Source organism: Schistocerca serialis, chromosome 2 (genome assembly GCF_023864345.2).
Source record: "Schistocerca serialis cubense isolate TAMUIC-IGC-003099 chromosome 2, iqSchSeri2.2, whole genome shotgun sequence".
Lineage (NCBI taxonomy): Eukaryota > Metazoa > Arthropoda > Insecta > Orthoptera > Acrididae > Schistocerca > Schistocerca serialis.
Window position 1 is genome coordinate 413,517,641 of NC_064639.1, and position 25,788 is coordinate 413,543,428.

The 25,788-nt window shown below is 40.6% G+C and overlaps 1 protein-coding gene across 1 annotated transcript in view; it reads right to left on the reverse strand.

Annotated features, from left to right (window-relative positions):
• The window catches only part of LOC126457255 (zinc finger protein 252-like), an 81,043-nt gene that overhangs the window by 39,181 nt on the left and 16,074 nt on the right, over window positions 1-25,788 (reverse strand). The window contains exon 4 of the mRNA XM_050093416.1: window positions 18,696-18,893. Coding sequence (XP_049949373.1) covers window positions 18,696-18,893 — 198 coding nt within the window. The remainder of the gene's footprint in view (window positions 1-18,695; window positions 18,894-25,788) is intronic.

The following is a 25,788-nucleotide window of genomic DNA, read 5'->3' on the forward strand; positions in this document are numbered from 1 at the left end:
GTACATACTGACATGTGTTTCATTGTTATGCTGGATGAAACAGTTTGTCATTTAAAGGGTTATGGGAAATTTGACAAGATGACCAACTCACATGCTCACTATTTTGACTTGTCGGAGAACTCCTACTGGTGATGGTGATGTCATTGTTGATGGACTGGTGTCTCCTTTTGTCACACATACCTGACAATATAGTAAATTGCACACTCGTCATACTGGTATTACCATATTTTGTCTTCTAATACTTCAGCTATTATCCTCTGTGTCATGTGCTGCTGTGATATCATCTTTAGTTCATTAAGATAACAAGCCAATCATCTTGATAACCTTTGTGAGAAATGTATTAAATGTCTCTTACTTTACTTTTTAGATGTCTCACTTACTGCGATCAGTACAGTATGAATACAGTGAAATGCACTGTGGTACCCTGTAAGACTAAGGTAAATCACACTGTTGATCAAATGTAACACCTGATTAGAATTTTCTACAGAGCATTACTTTTCTACCAATTTTACTTTTTAGTAAAGCATCCCTGTCTTCCAGTATTATTTTCATGCCACACTACTAGCTTTCATTTGGAAAACAGAACAACTAGAAGTAGTACAGAACTTGAGGGCAAATGCAGTATCATGGCACAATGAAGACTATGCCATCTTTATCTCAGAGACAACTTCAGATAAATCTGCAGTAAACTGCTGCAGGAAGGGCACTATTCACAGAACAGCAATTTGTCAAGTATTTTTCAGGAGTTATTCCACAGATATTATGAACAACATCAAACAGGTTTTCTGCAGTCTTGGTGGACCATCACACTTCAAGTATAAAACCTAGATTCCACTGCAAAAATGCCGTCAACAAACAGTAATCGCAGTAACAAGTAAAATAAATTTCTTAACATTTCTACTCCACACGTTCCAGATGGTACCAGAAATCGTTTTTACACATCTCTCACCTTCTGCATCAAATAAACAGAGGGTAAATCTTTCTGCATAACATGTCATAAATGATATGCCATTTATGAATCTATTCTCCACTCACAACTTAGGTATTCCCAGTGGATGCTGCACTCATTCAGTAGTTATTTCAGCCTACTCAATGCATACAGCAGTTAGTAACACACAGCAGTTGTCAGTTTGCTTATAGGTTTGAATCTTTAGCCTAATGTCTACCAGTCAAGTTCTCTAACAATGTCGTACACACTTCTGGTAACTACAAGCTACGAAAGCTAGAAGGTTTTAAAAATACTGGTCATGTTTAACAAAAACATGTTGCATTAACAAACACAGACAAACTTCTTCAAACTGACCATACATTAAAGATTATTAAATCAATAACATTTCATATCTTACACAGGTCACTTCATTTTGCTGTACTTCTGAAATACATTTACCCCATATCATACACGGCTTCATGTGATACAAAACCTCTGAATCTGATTAAGGAGTTGTTTCACAGCAATCAAGTGAAGTCCCATTTGTCTGTTTACAATTATAAGTACACTTGGAAAACAAGACATGCATATAAGTCTCAAGTACCACAGCAGGACTAGTGGCTTAGTCATATCAATGTGAGTTTGGCTTCAGTTGTTACACATGCATTGTGCATGTTCTAACCCTTTAGACAACGGACATCATGGCACTGGTAACATGGAACTGCTGAGTGATGGTATATCATGTGCAATGGTATGATAAATATAGTAATGATCAGTCAGCAAAATACTAATTAATTGTTTACATTTAGCTTTCAATACAACTGACAACTAACAGACGGAAATCCAAAGGAATGTGGCAATTATTTTGTTTTGAACTGGCAAGTTCTTTCTATAATGAAATTAAGTCCAGCCTCATAAAAATAAATAGATGAAGTCTGACATCTCACTATCATTGTGGATCACTCCTGCTGTTTTTATGACAAATGTATTCACAAATCATGTGCACTGAAGAGCCAAAGAAACTGGTACACCTGCCTAATATCCTGTAGGGTCCCCGTGAGCATGCAGAAGTGCCACAACACCTGAAGTAGTGTTGGAGGGAATTGACACTATGAATCCTACAAGGCTATCCATAAATCAATAAGAGTACGACAGGGTGGAGATCTCTTCTGAACAGCACATTCCAAGGCATCCCAGATATGCTCAATAATGGTCATGTCTGGAGAGTTTGGTGACCAGCGGAAGTGTTTAAATTTAGATGAGTGTTCCTGGAGCCACTCTGTAGCAATTCTGAGCATGTGGGGTGTCGCATCGTCTTACTGGAATTGCCAAAGTCTGTCAGAATGCACAATGCACATGAATGAGTGCAGGTGATCAGACAAGATGCTTACGTACGTGTCACCTATCAAGAGTCATATCAGGGATCCCATATCACATGCCCCACACCTTACATAGCCTCCACCAGCTAGTGGACATGTAGGGTCCATGGATTCATGAGATTGTTTCCATACCCCTACATGTCCGTCCACTTGACACAATTTGAAATGAGACTTGTCCAATCAGGCAACATGTTCCAGTCATCAACAGTCCCATGTCGGTGTTGACGGGCTCAGATGAGGTGTAAAGCTTTGTATCGTGCAGTCATCAAGGGTACACAAGTGGGCCTTCAGCTCCAAAAGCCCATATCAATGATGTTTTGTTGAATGGTTCGCACTCTTGACACTTGCTGATGGCCCAGCATTGAAATCTGCAGCTATTTACAGAATGATTGGACTCCTGTCAAGTTGAACGATTCTCTTCAGTCACCATTGGTCCCATTCTTGCAGGATGTTTTCCAGCAGCAGCAATGTTGGAGATTTTATGTTTTACTGGATTCCTGATATTCACGGTACACACGTGAAATGGTCACAGGGGAAAATCACCACTTCATCGGTACCTCGGAGATGCTATGCTCCATTGCTTGTGTGGCATCTATAACACCACGTTCAAACTCGCTTAAATCTGATAACCTGCCATTGTAGCAGCAGTAATCGATCTAACAACTGCACCAGACACTTGCTGTCTTATATAGGTGTTGGCGACTGCAGTGCCATATTCTATCTGTTTACTTGTCTCTGTATTAGAATACGCATGCCTATACCAGTTTCTTTGGTGCTTCAGTGTATTACATGCAGGTAATATGCGGTACATTGGTGCAGTTTGTCTGCAAAATGGGACAATGAGTTTGGCATCTCCACCTGCTGTGGGCCACTTGCTCTTGGATGAAGCGGCTTGTAGATGTGTTGCAGCCATGGAAGAATGGCGTTCAAAATAACAATAGTGACATCGCAGAAACAAACAAAAGATGTTTTTAAACTGGCATTCTGGTACTCATTCTCTGATGTGTCAAAATGTATTCATGTACAATCTTATGAGATAAGACATCTGTAATCAGTCCAGGAATTGTAATATGATTGTGTTATACATATCTGCTAGGAGTTATCTGATGATGGATGAAGAAGTTTTAATATATTGGTATTAAAAGAAGAAATTTTCTTGGTCAGTACACAGATTGGGCAAGGATTACAATCATCCTTCAGCCTCTACCACTGAAGACACCACAAAGGGAAAAGAAGCCTGCTAAGAAGAATAAATGCATGGTTATTCGGAATTGATTAACAGGTCCAATTTGTAATTAATTCATGACAAAGGTGACCTCAGAAACTGTATCACTTATCATTTATTGATCAATTAAAGGGACAGATATACTCTACATGTTTGGCATATTGTAATCTGATCCCTCTGACAGTGCTGAGTTCCTGTGTCCATCCCTATCTTCCAAAATCAGCAATGTTGCTCCTGTTCTTACCTGCACATGCGTGTCGAAGATCCCCCTTCTTACTGGGCAAGGGTGAATGTTGAAACACTTAAATCATGTGTGATTGTTTGTAATCAGGAACTGAAGTAGCACATACAGTCATCTTTGATCTGTCCTAACTTGGAATGTTGCTTTGTGACAGTACAGTGGAAGAATTCATTCATTGGGCCCAGTGATGAGTCCCCACTCTGGTGACAACTATTTGTAAGCCCATCAGGTACTGCTCTGGCACTAGTAGTGCAGGACATTGCTAACCATGAACTGCATGGTGTATGGCTTCCTGCAAACTTGACACTTCTAGTCACAGCGTCCAATATGCTGTCAGCCAGCGATTGTAACAGCCTTGTAAACATCACTTTTGTGCCCTAACACTTCCAGTCAGGTCCGTATAACCCCCAGGTGTTCACTGTTGTCTTCATATACTCTATTAACTCCACTGTTTACTTCTTCTATGTGTATGTATCGTTTAGCATCCCCTGTTCCAAACTTGACAACTGTGTACTATGCCATTCTGTCACAGCTTCGTTACTCTGTGCCAATTCCTTTAACTTCCACATGGTACCATTCTGCTTCAGCATATCACTGTTATCTGCAGACCCTAAAACTGTTTTTAATATCCCCCCCCCCCCCCCCCATACAATCAACCCCTCCTGTGCTGTTGCAAGGTAAGTGAAACTGCATCTACTGCTTGCTGCGCTTCCCCCCATAACAATATGTAGGGCATATGCAAAGTGCTATACTTGTCACACATTTCTCTGAACACACTTTTCTTCTCGCTTCTTGATGTTACTTTAAAAATGTATCCTCCAATCCCCTCACCTCATTCCTCGTCTCCCTAGCTTTAAATAACAGTCTCAGTGTCCATCATGACTGATGAGAACATTATCTTTTCATCTGGAAAATAACTCTGCTCTTTACAACTGATGACTTCCACCCCACCCTCGAAGAGGAGATGGAGCATTGCCATAATTAGGATGCCCCCAATTCCATCTCTGACACACAGTAATCTGGGAACAGGAAGTTGTAATTATTCTCACTTCTTCCCTCAAAAGAGCCAACACCTCCCAACAAAGCTCCTTGAACACAGAGATAAACCACCCATGATATGAAACAATAACAACTACAGCAAAAAACGTTATTCCTTACAGCCCCTTTAACAATAAAATCTTGCTGTGCAGCAATCATATGCTATCCTTCAAAAGCCATACAATACAAACATCTTAACATTACAATACAGCCTAACCTTACATTGTACCCTCACTAACCGTAACATCATACAGAGGACATTCCTTCATATTTTCTTGGTTTCAACTCATAAGGTATCTCATGTGCCAGTGGTCCAAGATCCCTGTTCCCACCCTTCTTATAGTCTGATATTTACTAGTGTCATTTCTTTCACTTGGTATTGCACCTGGTACCTTGTTATAAATCTTTTCAATTAACCCATTGGTTTATACGAGCTCAATAACATCACTCACTGTCCTACCCCATAATATGGTAACTTTTGTGTCCATTTTCCTTCCTCTTCCTGATGTTCCACGGCCTTAGTGTTTGTCTCCTTGCACACATATCCACATTTCTTTTAGTGTCTTGGTAAAATCCTGAACTTGCAGCCCGTCGTTCCCAAGTTTGGTCCTATTACGTCAAACGGTGAAGTTATCTTCCTTCCATACACTATCTCATAAGCAGATAGTGCCATGCTGGTATGAGCTTTGGAATCATATTGCTGCTACCAGTACGTATTGAAGTGTTACTGTTGATGTTTGGTTGTGTGGTAACACTCCACATACGATCTCTCACCTTAGTTCATGTATGTCAGCTTTACCTTGTTAATAATTTCTGGTGCCATTCTCAAAGTTAATTACTTCTATGGTTCTACTATGGAGTGCCATAGTGCTGTGCCATTGCACTTCTTCACCTCACTGAGATGTGTGGGTGCTGGAAGACAGCTCTAATCTGCCCAAGTTACAAAATGACTAACAGTTTTGCCTCAACTCTTCTGTATTTTACACACAATTTTTTTCTTGTACAGCTCCAGTTACAATAAAGGGTGAACAGATCTATCTTACTTTGTATCTCATGACAGATAACAACATAAGTGTATTGCTTTGACATCATCCATCATATCAATGACAGTTCTTATAACGATTTTTCAGCTGTTTTTCCATATTTGCATTCTCATGCACGTCTTTTTGGTCCTTGACATCAAAGGCACCACCAAGCCTTAATGCCCAAAGAAGCCTCCACAGCAGGTGAAGACACAAAATTGCTGTCGCACCCTGTCGATGTCCGGAGGTGGTGGCTTTCTCATCATGTCTGTACATTACATTAATAATATCTTCCACAGTGGAATGTCCCAACATTTACATTACTTATATTTTAAGTTACCACAAATATCTTTCATCGGTCTAAGAGGATAAGAGTGGAACATGTTAGTCTGGAGAATCCCATGATACACCACAGTACTTCGATCATTACGGTGGGAGTTGACATACTAACTCAACATTCTACCACTGTACGATGCAAGCGTTTTCTTTTTTCCATTGTCTTGTGGGTGCATCAGGCTAGTTCTTGGTTTCTGAACCTGTAGCTAGTGACATAACTGTTTCATCATGTTTGACATGAAATTAGTACCTTGGCCTGTGATTCCTATTTCAAGGACACCAAACTACAACAACCACTTGATCACCATTCCCTACACCATTGTAGTTGCTTGTTGATGGAATGGCAATCGTTTCCACATATACCTGAAATGGTCAATAATCATTTAAAAATAACTGTTTCCTACTGGAGTCTGGTTAAAAGGTCTAAGAATATCCATTCCTGTCATTCCAAAAGTGAGGTTGCCTCTGGTAACATTTGTAGTGATAACTGCTGATGATTTGAATCCACTTGTTGTGCACACAGTAAAAAAATTTTTATGTACTGGTCTATATCTTCTTTCCTTGTTTTCCACCAGTAACGTTCCACAACCCTTCAATTCATTGGCCTCTGACCCTCATGCCCAGATAGCACTTGGCGATATGCTTCCTTCAACAGCTCTCCTCTCCACTCAGAAGGTACTACCACCTGTGATTCCAACTTAGTTGACCTACATAACAGGCCACAGTGTAGAACGAACTGTGGCTGTGACCCAGTGCCTGCAATAACACAACCTTCCTGCTTCGACTGCCCCTGTTCCCATGATTCTTGCCAGCTTATGAACAACTTCATAGTTAAACACACTTACAATTATTTTCAATGCCCAACTTGTGAGTCTCACTGAAGGGTCCTTCATCCCATCATTCACTTCAATATTGCACGACTGGTTACCACACTGAACTTCTTGCCTCAGAAATGGCATTGAAAATACATAATCCTGTATTTTATGCTTATCATTTCCTTTTCTACTGTAGAATAACTCCTGTGATCCCTGAACCACAGTATGCTCTTCGTCATCTATCACCTGACTTAAAACACATACCAATGCACGACTAGAAGCATCGCATCATAGTACAAACCCTTTTTAATAGTCTGGAAAAATCAGTATTGGATTTGCAATGACACATGCAGCCATGTGTCCAACAGAAATTATTATGTTCCTTGCCTCCCCCCCCCCCCCCCCTCCCTCACAATACCTACTACACAACACTCCACCCATGTATCTGAAGCATCAAAATTTAATGGGAACACCACTTAGTAGACTTGGAGTTCCCATTTGTGTTTAATGATTGTCTACTTCCCCCTGCCTGCCTACTCCATCTGTTACTTCTACGATTCCACTGCCAATGTCCAAACACAACACACTTTTCACATTCAGGCTGATGACAGTGCCTCTGGACATGCCCTGATGTTCTGCACTTATAATACACCTCGCTATCACACACCCCTGTCACTATATCCATCTCTTCTACTTCTGTAGCCAACCTGATAATGGTGCTGAGGTCTTTCTGGTTACTTATCCAAACCAGTGCAGACATATTAGGTGGTGGCCTCACAGGGGAGAATCTAGTGCCCTATGCTCAGTTTCTTGGAGTGTAATACTATTTGCCTCACTTTCCTCCAGCTCATACGTGTGTACATTTCCGTATTCTATCAGCAAAACTGTCCACTGCGTCATTCTGTTTCTTCACTATTCCCCTTAGCTGCTTGCAGAGAAACCTTGTGCTATTTGCTTCTGTACAGCATTGTCTGAGGCTCTGCTTCAACTCCTCAAACTTCTGGCATTTTTTTTAAATCCTCCATACATCTTACAAAAGCTTTGGCTTTTCATATGAACCTCAACTTTGCCATTTGCAATAGCTGACTATCCACCTAACCCCAAATCTCTGCTGCTGCTTCCCTGTCTTTCCAAGAATGACATCACATCCTCAGTTGACTTACCTGAAAAAGGAGTAATCAAATTAGCGCCAGCTGAATCTATTAGAGGACTATCTACCTTGGACAATACCCCCTTTCCCTTCTTAACAACAATTTGGCTGTGCAACAATGCATTATTCACCTGCATTTGCTCTACTTGATTAACTTACAACTAAATTGCCTCCTGCTTGGAACCATTCAGTGTATCGGGCTCTGCCTTTGTGGAACCTTTACTCACAAATGCAAACAAAAAAACAGAACTACACAACAACTGTTTACACACTCACAGCTAAAGCATCCTATTCGCACATGATGCCTAATCCTTAGCCACTTTGACTCAATACACTGCCCGGCAGTATTACCATAATGGTGGCATTTATTTATTTACACATCAAGTTCCATAGGTCATAGAATGTGTCAGTACATGAAATTACAACATAAAAGCAATAAAGATAAAAATAAAATGTTTATGAATCAAAACAAGTCAAGCCAGAAGTTAAAGTAAATGCAATCAACAATACACTATAAGAATCAGCTTAATTTTTCAAGAAACTCCTCGACAGAATAAAAGGATTGACCCACGGGGAAACTCTTCAGTTGTAGATTACTGCTAAGATTTTCAAATTCTTGTGGTAGCTTATTGGAAATTGATGCAGCAGTAGACTGCACACCTTTCTGCACAAGAGTTTAGGATAGCTGATCCAAATGCACGTTTGATTTATGCCGAGTATTAACTGAATGAAAGCTGCTTATTCTTGGGAAAAGCTGATATTGTTAACAAGAAATAACAGTAAAGAATAAATATATTTTGAGGCCAATGTCAAAATACCCAGACTAGTGAACAGGGGTCGTCATGTGGTTCGCGAACTTACACCACTTATTGCCCAAACCACCTGTTCCTTAGTCAAAAATATCCTTTTTGAATGGGAAGAGTTACCCCAAAATATAATATATACGACGTAAGCAAATGAAAATAGACTAATTTTCATGTTGAATGATCACTTACTTCAGATACCATTTGAATAGTAAAAATGGCAGTATTAAGTCTTTGAACAAGATCCTGAACATGGGCTTTCCATGACAGTTTACTATCCCATCTGAACACCTACAAATTTGAACTGTTCAGTTTCACTATCCATATGCCCATTCTGTGAAATTAAAATGTTAGATTTTGTTGAATTGTGTGTTAGAAACTGTAAAAACTGAGTCTTACTGTGATTTAGCGTTAGTTTATTTTCTATAAGCCATGAACTGCACTAACTGAAACCAAGCCAACATTGCACACAGCATCCTTTACTAGCAAGCTTATGTAATCAGCAAACATAAATATATTAGAGTTACTCGTAATACTAGAGATCATGTAATTTATATAAATAAGGAACAAATGTGGCCCCAACACTGATCCCTAGGGCAACCCCCACTTGACTGTAACCCACTCAGACCTCACATCACAGCCCTTCTCAACACTGTGAATAATGACCTTTTGCTGTGTGCTGCTAAAGGAGGAGGTGAACCTACTGTGAGCTACTCCCCGTATTCCATAATGGTCCAACTTCTGGAGCAATATTTTGTAATCAACACAATCAAACACCTTAGTTAAATCAAAAAACATGCCTCATGTTCAAAACCTTTTTTTTTTTTTTTTAATCCATCCAGTACCACACAGAGAAAAGAGAATATAGCATTTTCAGTTGTTAAATAACTTCTAAAGCCGAACTGTACATTTGATAGCAAATTATGTGATGTAAAATTATCAATTATCCTTACATGCACAGCCTTTTAATAACTTTAGCAAACACTGATGGCGTAGAAATAGGTTTAAAATTGTCTACATTATCCCTTTCTCCCTTTTTATACAGCGGCTTTACTGCTGGGTACTTTAATCGTTGAGGAAACTGACCATTCATAAAAGAAAAATTACAAATATGGTTAAGTACAGGGCTAACATGTGCAGCACAACACTTTAATATTCTGCTAGGCACTCCCTCATATACACGAGAGTTCTTAGCTTTCAGTGATTTAATTACTGACTCAATCTCCCCCTTGTCTGTATCATAGAGGAGTATTTCAGACATCAATCTCAGAAAATCGTTTGCCAAGAGAGTTATACGATTCCCTGTAGAAATTAAATTTTTATTGAATTCACAAGCTCAGAAAATGATTGTTTAATACTGCACATACATCTGATTTATTAGTAACAGAAATATTTTTACTACGAACTGACTTTATATCGTCGACCTTGTGCTGCTGGCCAAACACTTCTTTCACTACTGACCACATGGTTTTAATTTTAGCCTGTGAATTCGCTAGTCTATTTGTGTACCACATACTCTTTGCCTTCCTAATGGGCTACCGTAGCTTGATTGTGACACCTTCTAATATTTTGATATAATTCCCACTTTGTTCTACATGATATCCTTATCCCACTAGTCAGCCACCCAGGCTGCCTATCACTGCTAGTACCCTGGTTAGAATGTTCTAATGGAAAGCAAATCTCAAAGAGCATGAGAGATGTGTTAAGGAAAGTATTATGTTTGTCATCTATGTTATCGATGCTATAAACCTCCTGCCACTCTTGTTCCTTGACGACGTTTAAAAAACTCTCTATTGCCACTGGATTAACTTTCCTACATAGTTTATAATTAGATGTGACATTTGTTTGAGTACAAAAGCCTTTTAGTGTTAAAATTTGTGCACCATGGTCTGAAAGGCCACTCACCCTTTTATTAACAGAATGCCTATCTAGTAATGAAGAATGAATAAAAATATTGTCTATGGCCGTGCTACTGTTCCCCTGCACCCTAGTTGGAAACAACACAGTCTGTATCAGATCATATGAAGTTAGGAGATCTACCAATTCCTTCTTATTGCACAATCATATACAAAATTAATATTGGAGTCACAAAATATAACTAATTTCTGGTATTTCCTATAAAGTGAATCAAGAACTCTCTATAGCTTGAGCAAAAATCCTCTGAAGTCAGATTTAGGGGACCTACAAACAACAAAAATTAGAAGTTTAGTTTCACTAAATTAAACTGCCCCTGCACAACATTCAGTGCAGTGCCGTGATACGTCTATGGACTCAAATGGAATACCGCTTTTTACGTACATGGCCACTCCACAAGGAACTCCTTGAAAAACAGCCAGCTAATCTGTATCCTGGAAAATGAAGCCTCTGAATTGTCAAATTATTTAAGTGGTGTTCCGATATACCAATAATTTCAGAGTCAACATCCATAAGCAGTTCACTAACTTTATCTCTAATACCTCTCATATTTTGATGAAATATGTTAATGACGTCCTCTTAAGATGATTCCTTAGTTAGAGGGACTTCCTTTAAGCAAGTATACCTATCAACTGACTTCAATCTAAAAAAGGTGCAGCTCCAACACCAATTACTGCAGGAATTTTTCCCTGAGTGATTCCACCACCACCTACTATACTGTCATCTATAAGCTTTGCCAGCGTCCCCTTCCTATACATATTGAGGTACAGGACATGCCTAGTGAAAGCCATCTACTGACAGACTCAACTGGCACTACTGCAATGTGACCCATGCCCTGTGCCATCAGTGCCTTCTCCAACCCCATGTTAATGTGTCTAACAGCCACATTAAGATTAGGCTGATCATGACTATTAATCAAATTGCATGCATATGGAGTATCATCTCAGTTGTGAGACTGGATTTGTGATTTCCTCTCAAAGAGGTCACAGTTCGTAGTGATAGATGGTAAATCATCGAGTAGAACTGAAGTGATATCTGGCATTCCGCAAGGTAGTGTCATAGGTCCTCTGCTGTTCCTGATTTATATAAATGATCTAGGTGATAATCTGAGCAGCCCCCTTAGATTGTTTGCAGATGATGCTGTAATTTACCGTCTAGTAAAATCATCAGACAGTCAATTCCAATTACAAAATGATCTAGAGTGAATTTCTGTATGGTGCGAAAAGCGGCAATTGGCACTAAACAAAGAAAAGTGCGAGGTCATCCAGGTGGGTAATAAAAGAAATCTGATAAACTTTGGGTATACAACAAATCGCACAAATCTAAGGGCTGTCAATTCGACTAAATACCTTGGAATTACAATTACGAGCAACTTAAATTGGAAAGACCAGATAGATAATATTGTGGGGAAGGTGAAACAAGGACTGCGCTTTGTTGGCAGAATACTTAGAAGGTGCAACAAACCCACTACAGAGACAGCCTACATTACACTTGTCCGTCCTCTGCTGGAATATTGCAGCGTGGTGTGGGACCCTTACCAAGTAGGATTGACAGAGGACATCAAAAAAGTGCAAAGAAGGGCAGCCCATTTCGTGTTATAATGCAACAGGGGTGAGAGTGTCACTGATATGATATGCGAGTTGGGGTGGCAGTCACTGAAACAAAGGCAGTTTTCTTTGCGGCAAGATCTATTTACGAAATTTCAATCACCAACTTTCTCTTCCGAAAGCAAAAATATTTTGTTGATACCCACCTACATAGGGAGAAATGATAATCATAATAAAATAAGAGAAATCAGAGCTGGAATCGAAAGATTTAGGTGTTCCTTTTTCCCACGCGCCATTCGAGAGTGGAATGGTAGAGTAGTAGTATGAAAACGGTTTGATGAACCCTCTGCCAGGCGCTTAAGTGCGAATTGCAGAGTAACGATGTATATGTAGATGGAGGTCACCACCTACATCATATTCCCCGTCCCTATCAAGATTCTTCCCTGCTCCACCTACTATCATTATCTGATTCTCCTTCGTGAAATTCCTACATAACTCCCCTATGCAGTCAGTCATCTAAGCCAACCCTGCACGAGACTTCACAATGCTGGTGGCCTGGTACTCACTCCCAAACACTTCCTGCGATTGCTGGCCCACACCTCTACCACCAATCCACTGATATCAAGCCAGCACATGGTGCTCTGTGCTCTAGTAGGTTGCACTGTGAACACCTTACTCGTTGCAAATAGTGCTGCCTGCCATTTCCAAAAAATTGTGATATATCAGCTAGTTCTAACGGCCTCACAAATGCCACCTATTGTGCTGCGGCCGAGGGAGCCATACCAAATAGTGTGTTCCAAGCAGCAAGAAATAAATCAGCTTTATTTACATTCAAACTGAATACAACAAAATAACCATTTGGACCTGAATACAAACTACTTGGTTCCAATCCAACGACAGTCACTAACATTGTGCTAGAAGACTTCTTTTGAGGTCGACATCTATGAGTAGAGGAGCTTGGGGACAGTCCTGGGGAGAGGTACTGGCCAGGTGGCAGTCATTGCCAGTCGCAGGTAGATGTGGCTGCTGTGGTGAGATGTCACTCTCTGATGAACCGATGATTCAGTCGTCAGCGGAGGGAATGACAGTAAGCTGCACACAGATGGGCTGCTGGTGCAGCCGATGTTGTGCCCAGCATGGAGAACTCTAGCGAGACACTTAGTGATGCCACAGATGTGACTCGGAGTGTAGGTGTTGGTGACTGGTATGGAGAATTCAAACTAGGCACAGAGTGAAGATTCGGCTCTGAGTGATGACATTGGCAGATGATACAGTGAACTTGTACAGGATGCAGAATGAAGAGTCAGATGCAGGCAGCATGTATGACAGTGCAGGATAACAGAAGCTTCAATTGAGGGACTGGGGACTGCAGGCAGCACTATGACCCCCTATGTGAATTGGCTCTGGTCAGCCTGGCAGTGCCCTTTACAACTGCCTGGCAGAAAAATACTTCCATGAGATTGGTGGGCACATGATTAATACAAGGCTGATTGGTGCCCACAATGGCAACACTAATTATGGCACCTCTCGTGCCTCTAGCGGCAAAGCTGGTGCCACGTATTACCCTGGCAGCTGCAGGAGATAGGATTGACAACGGTGTGCTTATGTTTGTGATCACACTGTTTACCCTGCATCTCTACAGAGGTGTTGCTAGTGCCCTGAAGAGGCAGCAGCCCACAAGACGCACGTCTATGATGCATACTGGTGAGTCACAGGAGGGCACTATACTACTGTGGAATTCTAGTGACAGTCCAGCCTTACATCCATTTCCCCTGCACACAAAAGTATGTGAAAGAAACCAGTTTGTTCAGTCATCCCACTGTATGTTCACACTGCGAGCTGTGGTTGTGATGCCTGTGTGCAGCTGCAAATACTGGCAGTGGTCAACTCTTCTGGTACCAATAGTTTGGGGTGAATGGCCTCAAGGTGGCAGGGTTGGTAGCGGTAAAGCATTATGAGAATGTCAGGCATCAGTAATACAAGAAAACAGCATCAATAATGAAACATTTTGTTCAGACCTAAGGTAAAAAAACACAGTGTTGCTTCATGGCAAACATGAACCCTCTTTGGTGCATGGTGAAGTCAGGAAGCAGAGGACTGCAGAGGACCACCGAGGCCAGCAGGTGATGTGTGCAACCACAAAGGTTATGCTGATGCCTAGAATCCGTGCAGTGCCATGTGCTATGCATGGCATGGCTGTTTGGGTCAAGGTGTGCCAGAAGCACAGAGGCCCACTGTAATTCTTGTAGGGGATGTCAGCTCACAGAAGTGGAACTTGCCGTTGTGAGCAAAGGCGAGCAGCGCCAGGATGCCCGCACCAATGGGAGAGGGCGAGCAGCTGCACTGCCCTAGTCTTAAATGGCTGCCCTCTGGGGCAGAAGTCTGCTGTGACTGGAGTGAGTTAGAAAGTGGCTCTCCAGTGGGAATGCATCAAGTCCAAGCAAGTTGACTCAGAGCCTGCAGTCGGACCAATGGTAGTGATGGTCAAACCTCATGGTGGCTGTTTGCAAAACTGTATTGGCCCTCCACCTGGTGCAGAATTCTCCTTGTGGCTGGTGCTGCCAATCTGGAACACCTTTGGCTAGAAATGAAGGGTATTTACTCTGGTTAGGTGTTCATTTGATGCGCTGATGTACCACTTCCAACCAACCAGTATAACAAGTGTGTCACTCAAAGGTGTGGAAGCTTGTCAGCCAGACTCACAGTAGCCCTGTCCTTTTGCTATGTCATCAGTATTGCAATGACTGGCCCAACTTGGCCCCTCATTTAGACCAGTTGCCATGACAATGTTTCAACTCCTGCTGGCTTCTAAGGCTTTTCACAAGGGCTGTGGCAGAGCTAATATTTTCTGAATAGTGCCCAAAAAATAGTGGCTGCGCAACAGAATTTTAAGAAACCTTTTGAGAAAAGAGAAACAGTTGTATGGATATCAAGCTCTGTTGGAAAGCCAATACTAAGCAAAGAAGGGAACACTGATTGATGTAGGGACTATATAGCAGATCTTACATGAAGGACAGATACTTGAAGACAGTATTATTGAAAGGGAAGAGAAAGTAGATGAAGATGATTGGGAACTGAAAGATTACTCTAAACATTCCTCAGAATTATTGAGATCCTTGGGAGAACAAACCGCAAAATATATATATATATATATATTCCACCTGTATACAAGATTTACGAGACAGACAAAATACACCCAGACTTCAAGAAAAATGCAACAATCCAATTCCAAAAAAGTCAGGTGTGAATATTATCATACCATCAGCTGAATAGGTGATGTTGCAAAGTACTAATACAAATTATTTACAGAAGAATGGAAACAGGAATAAACTAGGGGAAGACTAGTTTGCGTTCTGCAGAAATGTAGTAACATGCAAGGCAATACAAACAACATGACTTATCTTAGAAGACAACTGAAAAAAAGCAAACCTATGTTTACATCATTTGTAGATTTAGATAAAGTTTCTGACAATGCTGACTGGAATATACTCTTTGAAATTCTTAAGGTAGTATTGATAAAACATAGAGAGTGGAATTTTACACACAACTCCTACAGAAACCAGATGGCAGTTATAAGAGTCAAAGGGCATGAAAATGAGGCAGTGGTTGAGAAAGGAGAAAGACAGTGTTATAGCCTATCCCTGGTGATATACAATCTATACAGTGAGCAAGCTATGAAAGAAAGTAGGAAGCAATTTGGAAACAGAAGTAAAGTTCAGGGAGAAGAAATAAAAACTTTAAGGTTTGCCAATGACATTGTAAATCTGTCTGACACAGCAAAGGACATGGAAGATCAGATGACAAAATGGAAAATGTCTTGAATAGTGGTTATAAGATGAAAAAAAAAAAAAGGCGGTGATAGAGTGTAGTCAAATTCAAAGAAGGCATCACAATGGCCAAATTAGACAGATTGATTGGGTGATGAGGGAGGTTAAGGAACTAAACAGTGAAGTCATCAGATTCTCATTCAAGGCGTTGAAGTTAATGACGTTAACCAGAAATTTGATGGAATTGTAATAGCATGTAGGAGTGGTAAAACGGAGGCACTGAAAGCCATACTGATGCAAGGGACAAAAAACATTTTAAAGAGAGGTAGAAGTATGTAGGTTGGTAGGTCTGCAGGTCACAGAGCAGATTAGGCTTCCCACACAGCTCATCTGCAGAACGAGACACCTCCCTCAGGTTTGACCCCACCTACCCAATGCAGTGATAATGCAGTAACAGAATAAATAATCCCTTCTAGCCACGTGGAGAGGAAATCTGTAAAAGTTAGAGTGAAAAGGTTAAAAACATAATGAACATCAGTAGGACTGACAATAGTACAATAGGATGACAGGAATAATACATTCAATAAGTAGGTGGGTACAGTTGAGTGTCTTCTGAGACTCAGCACGTGGCAGGTGAGCGTACCTCCCACAACCACCCAATTCCCGATCAGTTATAGTCAAAGTGTTAAAGATGTAAACAGAAACCACTATCCTCAGAGGAAGAATAAAAATGAGTTCAATTGTACTTCTGTCATCAGCTAGTATGATAGAACCATTTTAAAATTTACTAGGGGAAAAGACTTCTCCAAGTACATTTTCAATATTCTCCACAAATAACATCAGTTTGTAGATAGAAAGGATCCTTATCAGTCTGGGAGCAAACCTGAGCACGTTTTTGCAGTTAACTCGTTTTTGCTTTCCTCTCATAAGGGCCCACGGAAGGAAAATTCTCAGTACCATGAAAACCTGGAGAATTCAGGTCTGTCTGAAGAGATTGCTGGAACCTCGTGAAAACTGGCTAATAACTTTTGTCTTTTTCACTGCACAAGGTGTCTTCCTGATGGTGCCCACTCCTATCAAGAGCTCTTCTTAGGGTGTCACACAGCCAGAACTACGTTCATCTGGCTTTATGGCCAATGCCTTGAGTCACAGTGCCTGTAAATGGACAGGCACCTATTCCTAAGATTGTGTGAGCAGGTAACAGCTCAGGCATCAATAACACATTTCCTGTGGCCTGTCAGGGACTACCATCATATGGATACCTGACAACCATCCCCTTGTTGGGTATCAGAGGGACTTGCAGTTGGAGGTCAAAGTAAGATGTGAAATAATTAAACAAAGTTGGACAAGCCTTAAGTGATATCATACAAACAAGCAAAGTTGTCAATAGGGAATCTGTCCTAGAGACCAAATCTGAGAAAAGACATAGTCAGAGAATAATATTGTAGCGCAAGAAAGAAAAAGCACTGCACTGGTTTGGAACTCCATGTTTGCCACACACACGCTCACAAAAGAGTTGAGAGCCCTGGGGGTGGAGGGGGGACACAAAGTAGAGAGGATATAAAATGCAGACACGCAATAGAAGAAAAGTGTTTCTGGAAAAAGATAAATATTTTAGCACGTAACATGAATTTATGCACTAGGGAGTTTCTCTGAAAGTATTTTTCTAGGGCATAGCCTTGCACAGGATTTAATATGGATGATAAAAATTACAGACAAGAAGAGAATAGAAGCTTCTGAAATGTGTGCCACAGAAGAATGCCGAAGATTAGGTGAGCAGATCACATAACTACTGAAAAAGTAATGAACTGAAGTAAGAAGAGAAATAATTTATAGCACATCATAACTAAAAGAAAGGTTTGGTTGATAGGACCACATCCTGAAACATCAAGGAATGGTCAGTTTAATGAGAGAAGTGCGACGGGTAAAAACTGCAGAGTGAGAACAAAATGTGACTACAGTAAGCTGATGTAGGTTGTGGTTGTTATGAAGAGATGAGGAGGCTTGTTCAGGATAGACCAGCATGGAGTGGCACATTAAACACCTCTAAGGACAACATTTAATACCTTTGTTGAGGTTGCTATGTAGCAACTCAAAGTACTCTCACAGTGATAAAGACTCACCAGGGAGCATTGTGTTAATTTCTTTCCATTCAAAATTCAGAAACATCAACAAACAGAAAGAGAAGGAAAATATCAACAAATTTATTTCACTTTACTGTCAAGTTCGGCATGCCAAATTAAACTGAAGTACTGAATACAGCACATACTCACTTTTGCTTAGAAACATCCACAAATAGAAAGAGAAGGAAAATATCAACAAATTTATTTCACTTTACTGTCAAGTTCTGTATACCAAATTAAACTGAAGTACTCAATACAGCACATACTCACTTTTGCTTTGCTGACTTCATAGAAAAATATAATACTACAGTACATTAATTTTCCAAGCATGAAACATTAATACCACACAACAGTGACAGCAAAATATGGAAAATTTCAATCTGAATACAAAAACAAATGCACTGTACCACATGTTTCACATGCAAATGGCTTCTCTCCCGTGTGTATTCGCTGATGGTTATGGAGTGTTGAAAGCTCCTTGAAGGCTCTGTCACATTCAGTACAAACGTGTGGCTTCTCATCACTGTGGTACAGCAAATGTTTATGATATGACTGTTGGAATGTAAATGTTTTATCACATATACCACATCTGTATGGCATTTCACCTGAAGAAAAGAAAGTTACACACAGAAATTGAAGTTTCAGCTGTGAACAGTTCCACAGGACAATATGCAAAAGGACACACTAAATTTATGACTCTGCATGCAAAGTTCTATTACATTTAGCAAGAATAAGAAGTAAGAAATTTGATCAAGACACCATTCCACAGCCACACTCGATGAAACTTCTTTATTCACATTGCCAGCCATACAGGGTGAGGCAGGAAGTACAGGCCATCCCAAATATATCCAAAATGAGTAAATATACCAAGATGCCATTTGCTGAATTATTGCAGACAATGTAGCATATTTTCTCATGTACACAAGTAAATCTGAACATTTATAGCTGCAAAATTATAGCATTTTTAATGGAGCCACACACTTTTCTTCCTATGGTGCTGAAGAGAGTCTTTGAAGATGACTTCAGTCACATGAAATGTGAAACTTGATCACATAGAACAAGATAACAGTGCCACAAAACATGGTTCAAATGGCTCTGAGCACTATGGGACTTAACAGCTGTGGTCATCAGTCCCCTAGAACTTAGAACTACTTAACCCTAACTAATCTAAGGACATCACACACATCCATGCCCGAGGCAGGATTTGAACCTGCGACCGTAGCAGTCGCGCGGTTCCGGACTGCGCGCCTAGAACCACGAGACCACCGCGGTCGGCCACAAAACATTGTCCTGCTCTTTGGAGAAGAGCTCTCGCAAAGTTTTATCTTACTGTAAGCATATACATAACTCAGGTACAGTTCATGTGTACACATGTGTGCCTGAGGTCCTCAATCTGTGCTCTGCTGTCGAAGCACTCAGAGTACTTGCTTGTAAAGCTATTCAGATTTTCACAATTCATACCACAACTGAAAAAGTGGATATGGACTTTGTTTGTGATGAATGTCACCAAACTGTTGGAGCAGCAGTGAGGTTGTATCCAAAACTTATCCAGACTGTGCCAAGCACACATAATCTGTCTTTGCAAACATTACAAAAAGTTCAAGTAATTGGCAGTCAAAGAATAAAATCCATCAATGAAAAATAATAATAATCACAAAGAAACAGTTTGAAAGTGCGAGTGGGATGAGCCAAAGCAATGTAAAGATTTCCACTTTCCACATTTTGCTTTGTCAACAGGTTCAAAATTTGTTACACTTTTCCGGATAGCCTCTACAAAAACTGTGAAGTAATGTGGCGTTTCTATGCAAGATTCTGTTTATGGATGAAGCACTGCCTACAAACCATGGGGGCAAATCAATCCTCCCAACATGCACTATTGGTCAGTCGAAAAGCCATGCACTTCAGGAAACACACAATAACCTGTACTCTGTGCCCCAGTGTATATGCAGGGAAAATCGCAACAAGAGGTCCACAAGGAAAGTTTGACAGTTCTCGAATACACGAAATGCCTTATAACATGGGTCTTTGCCGCAATAAGTCCAGATGAAATTCAAAGTGCAACCTGTCTATCTGGCATTGCTTTATAGTGTTTATTAATGCTCAAGGTCCACCTATTTGAGTACTTCTATGCCAGTAACAATAACAAACACGTGAACCAAACCCACATAGCTTGTTTCTTTACATTTGGTGCAGTACAGCATGACAGTGGTTTGTGGTGCCCTTATCTTGCTACTATTGATCAAGTTTCACATGTTATGTCTTTGAAATAATCTTTGACGGATCTTTCTAATGCCACAGAAAAAAGTGTATGGTTCCAATTAAAACTTAAAAAAACTGTCATAATTTGGCAACTAAAATTTTTAAAACTTACTTATGTGCTATTTGTGGGCCAGGAGAAGGTCCAGCAGCAGCTTATGGGCATGTTATCTAATGTGGACACTACAGCATGAACTACCAATATTGGTTCACTTATCATCTAAAAGTGGAATGGCTGAAGTTTGCCAATACACTTTGCTACTCATGTTGCACATGTGCACAGGGCACTTTTGTCTTATCATGCCTCTCACTCTTCTGACAGTGCTATTGTAGGAAGACTATAAGAACAATAAACTTGTATATCCCTTCACACAAGCAGAAATTAGGCAAATAATTTGAAGACTAAAAATGAAAAAATCTCCGTCAGATGGAATAACTGCCAAAACAATACAAGTGTTTTGTGACCAATTAGAACTGTACAATGAGTGTCACTTGCAAGGAAGGATCCCTGCACCATGTAAAAATGCTGATGTGGTGATTATTAGTAAAGGACAAGAGAAGAACCCAATGATACCCAAATCTTACAGACCACTTTGCTTTCTAAATGTTCTCTTCAAGATATCTGAAAAACTATCATGCAAGAAACTAAAATCACCAGTACAGGTGTAGAAGAGGAAAGTCAACTGAAGATGCAACCTGCATTCACTATATGTACACTACAGCAATGATGATCAATATTACTGGCTGCCTTTCTTTGTTCGGCTTGTGGAGTTAGAGTATCCAGAGGTACTGTAAAACTGCCTAAAGAGCTATTGCCATGGGAGACATGCACCTTTCATATGCTCACGAATGGAATGACAAAGACCGTATCAAAAGGCCATTCACATGTATCCATGTGTGGTCGATTACAGAAATTACATGACAGCGGTAACATAAGTGGAATGGTAGCATTTGCAAGTGACAAATTGAAGCAGTGACTCCAGAATAACTACAGATATGCAACACAGGGCTCCATGAACTTGACAGATGGTGTCAAAGTGACACACTATCACTACCATCTCACAAAACTATGTACTTACTGTTGAAAGGAAAAGAGCAAGGTATCTTAAAATAAAGTTAAACAATTTAATGACTAAAACAAGCATAGGAATGAGATGTCTTGGACGAACATCATAATTTTGCACATTATGTAGAGGAGCCAGACAGAAAAGATACAAATGTTATAAATAAAATTGAAGAGGTCAGTGGAAGAAAGTGATAACCCGCATTTTGTAAGGGTTAGTCAGATCATGTGTTTTCTAGGGTCTATCTGGACAAGGGTGCTCTCATCTCTGTCCACAAGGTGACAGAAACAGGGGATCGGCTTAAGGAGATGGTGCCCAAGATATTTCCATGGGAGGAGATGAAGGTGCTGGTCAAGAGAGCAGCTGAGCTCTTCAAAACCACAGAGATATCAATCTGGGTACCGAACTTCTTTACAACATTTCTTCTAAGATGCTGTTCGAGAAAGTGTGGGCACAGATCCAGAAGGTCTCAACAGATGAATGGAAGGTAATCAACTGCAAGATTGAGCAGATGGCCAAACCCTTGTGGCTGAAGTCAGCAAGAAATTCCTTATGGCAATGTGAGAACAGGACCCGAAATTGTACTAAGGGTTCTTGCAGGTTGCCATCAGGATAATCAAAGACATTGGAAGTGATCATGATGGCAAGCTGGTGGCTGCAAGTGTTGCAGATAAGCCTGCAACACAGTAAAGGGGCAACTGTCACCCTGAGTCGCTTTCTAGGAACAGGACGTAGACATGGCCCTGATCCAGGAATCCTATGTGTATAAAGGATACGTTTCAGGTCCCAGAGAACTGGAGGTAAGTTGATTTATGCTAGGAATCTAAAAAGCTCCAGAACATTCATTTATGTTAAAAATGGAATTTCATTCATGCAGATGGAGAACTTCTGTTACTGGGACTTAGATACCATCAGGATGAAACAATGGGAGGGGGGTAGCATGAGGGAAATTGTATTGGCCTCAAGCTTTCCTTCCCTACGAGGACAGTACTACTCCTTCCCTGGCAGTTGCTCAGAGCAGAATAAACAACTGCTCGTTAGTTGTGATGCCAACATGCACAAAACAGTGTGGGGAAGCAGCGGCACCAACAACAGAGATGAGTATTGTCCTGAACACTTGATTGAGAGTAAGCTGGAGAGCCTGAATAGGGGCAGGGAATCTACATTCAGGAACATAAGATGGGAAGAAGTTATTTATATAACTTTTGGGTCTGTTCTAATGGGTGCCCATGTCAAACAATGGCATGTGATATTCACGTCATCCTTATCTGACTACATTTATATTAAGTTTGAGGTTGAAATGAGTACTAAACAGACCATGGCCTATAGGAATCCTAGAAGACACAGTGGGACTCTTATAGCATAAAGACTTGAACTCACACTTATCTGAATTCAGAACATTGATAAAGAATCCATTAGATTTGGAGGAAAAGTCAGACACAGTGACATTTGTCATTATGACCTCATATTTAGAAAACGGAGCAATCACCGAGAAGTTTACAAACAGGGATGTACCTTGGTGGAACAATGGCCTGGAATGGCAAAGGAAGCAGGTAAGTACACTTTTCAACCTTGCAAGAAGGAAAGGACAAAGGGCAAAATATCGGGAGGCCCTTGCAAAATACAACCTTGCAATTAACCAAGCGAAATTATGATTGCGAGGAAGTGGAAGGTACAACTACTTGTGCCAAACTTCACAAGATCTTCTGTAGAATAGTAACTAAGCCAAGCAATACTCTGCAGGAGGAGGATGGTGAGTAAACAAGATCAGTGAATGATGCTGGATGTGTTCCTGAGAACTTAATGCCCTCAGTGCACTCTGGCAGACAACACAGACCGAGATTCAATTCCTGAGGCACTGGTTTACAGGTTATCAAAGGGAGAACTGGAATCTGCCAGAAAATGTGTTAATTTCAAACAAATCCGGTGGGTAGTGGAAATGTTTCAACCATTCAGGCACCACACCGATGGAATCTTTCATCTCAACTGCAACAGTGAGGAAAGAATATCATTAGATTCATACATAGCCTGTTTGGCATCAGCCTATCAGCAGGAATCATCCCTAATTCTTGGGGGATACAGGATTTTTTTCATCTTCAAGCTAGTAAGAATCGATCATAACGAGGTCAAAGATATGAGACTGATCAGTCTGTCCTCTCTTTTTAAAGACATTAGAAAAACTGTTTAGGGAAAGGATGCTAACTAAGGTTCCTTTCCATGTAAACCAACAAGCATATCAAACTGGCAGTTCATGAAACAGCACTTCACCTACTTGTTGGGAAGGCAAAAAAAGCAAATTGCTCTAAATACTAGATGCTGCTTTTGTCACAGATATGCAGACAACTTAGTCTTAGTAATACTTGGCAAATTTATTAGTACTGTCAGAACTATGACACAAAGTCATAGGAACTGGATCTAAGGGTCACCACCAAGAAAACTGTTGTGGTAGCATTTACAAGGAAGCATATTCAGCACATGTATGAGAATCTTAAGCTTCTTGATGAAACTCTACCCATAAGTAGGTAGTGAAGTATCTAGTGGTAACCCTGGATGTGAAATTATGTGGGAAAATTGGAAAGTAAAGCACAATAATTTTATTTCAAAAAGTTTAATACGTAACAAAACAAATAATCACAAACAAACTTACATCTTTTACCTACTTTCCTATATAGTCACCAATGTTCTCAACAATTTCTCCCATTGTGGTACCAGTTTCATAGAAGCCTGTTTGGCTGGAGAATAACCATCTGTGGACTCTTGATTTCACTTCTGCATCTGTCGCAAAGCATTGGCTAACCGGGATTGTATTCATGGGACCAAACAATTCCAAAGGTGCAAATTCCGGACTTTATGGTGGATGCTAGAGCACCTTCCATCCAAATCCGGTGATTTTATCACGAACAGGAGCAGCAACATGGGGGCAAGCATTATCATGAAGAAGTTTGAAATCATCAGCATTAGTGTTGTGGCATTTGTCATGAAGAGCATGAGTCAACTTAACCACAGTGTTGATGTAGGCTGCAGCATTCATATTGGTCCCATGTTTACTGAAGTCCACCAATACTACACCATGCATATTCAGAACACAGTCACAAGCACCTTCCTAGCAAACTGAGTCACTTTGAATATTTTTCGTACTGGGGCCTGCTTGGTTTCAGGCATGTAGTGGTATGCCCACAGCTCGTCACAAGTGACAATTTCTTTCAGAAACTCATGTCCTCCTGTGGTATAATGCATTCAAATGATTCAAGCTTGTCATCATTCACTGTCCTTCGGTCATATGTAAGCAGCCAGCGAGCATTAACTTTACGGCATTGTAACATGTCATGAACAACATCGTGCACCGCATCATAGGAAATGTTGAACTGCTGCAATAAATTTCGCAATTGCAAACACCAGTTGTTCAAAATTGCTGCCTCAATGGCCCCAACATCCTGCAGGGTTGCAGCTGTTACCAGCTGCCCGGAGCATGGAGAATCACTAAGGTTCACATAGCGCTCTTGGAAGAATGCACATAACCTGGAGACATTGGTATCATCCATACAGTTGCCCCCATACACATCACGCATGTTTCTGTGAATTTTACTCGGTTTATGCCCTTTGGCCCACAAATATCAAACTACATTTTGCTGCTCTTCACAAGCTGACAGCAGTACCATGTGCACCATGTTTGTTTAGCAGTTCAGGCATCTCTCGCTAGAGCTGCACATGAAAACAAAATACCCTCTGTAGCGCAAACTTCGGACTACATTGTCGGAAATTTCAATTTCAACATTCCGCTGCAATACCAGGGAAATAAAAATTATTGTGTTACTTTCCAATCCTCCCTCGTATCATGGACCCCTTAAATAAAGAAGTATGTTTCCAGGCGAATTATGAGCACCAGAATGGTCTGTGTGAAAAAACAGGGTCTAAACCCCAAGAGTATGTACTGTATATACTTCAATGTAACAAGATAAATGATAATTTATGGAGCAAACAATGCAACAAAAGGTGACTCCTAAGGAGCTTGGCAAGGTGCCGAGACTGGATTGCTTAGCCTTAAAAGGCAGAATTAGCAGCACACCTGCTGCTTGGATGGACACAATGCTGGACATGCCCCATTACCCCTGTGGGTTCAAATGGAGGCAGCGGCAGGGGCATACAGGCTATTGTAAATAACTGGGAATGTTCAATAATA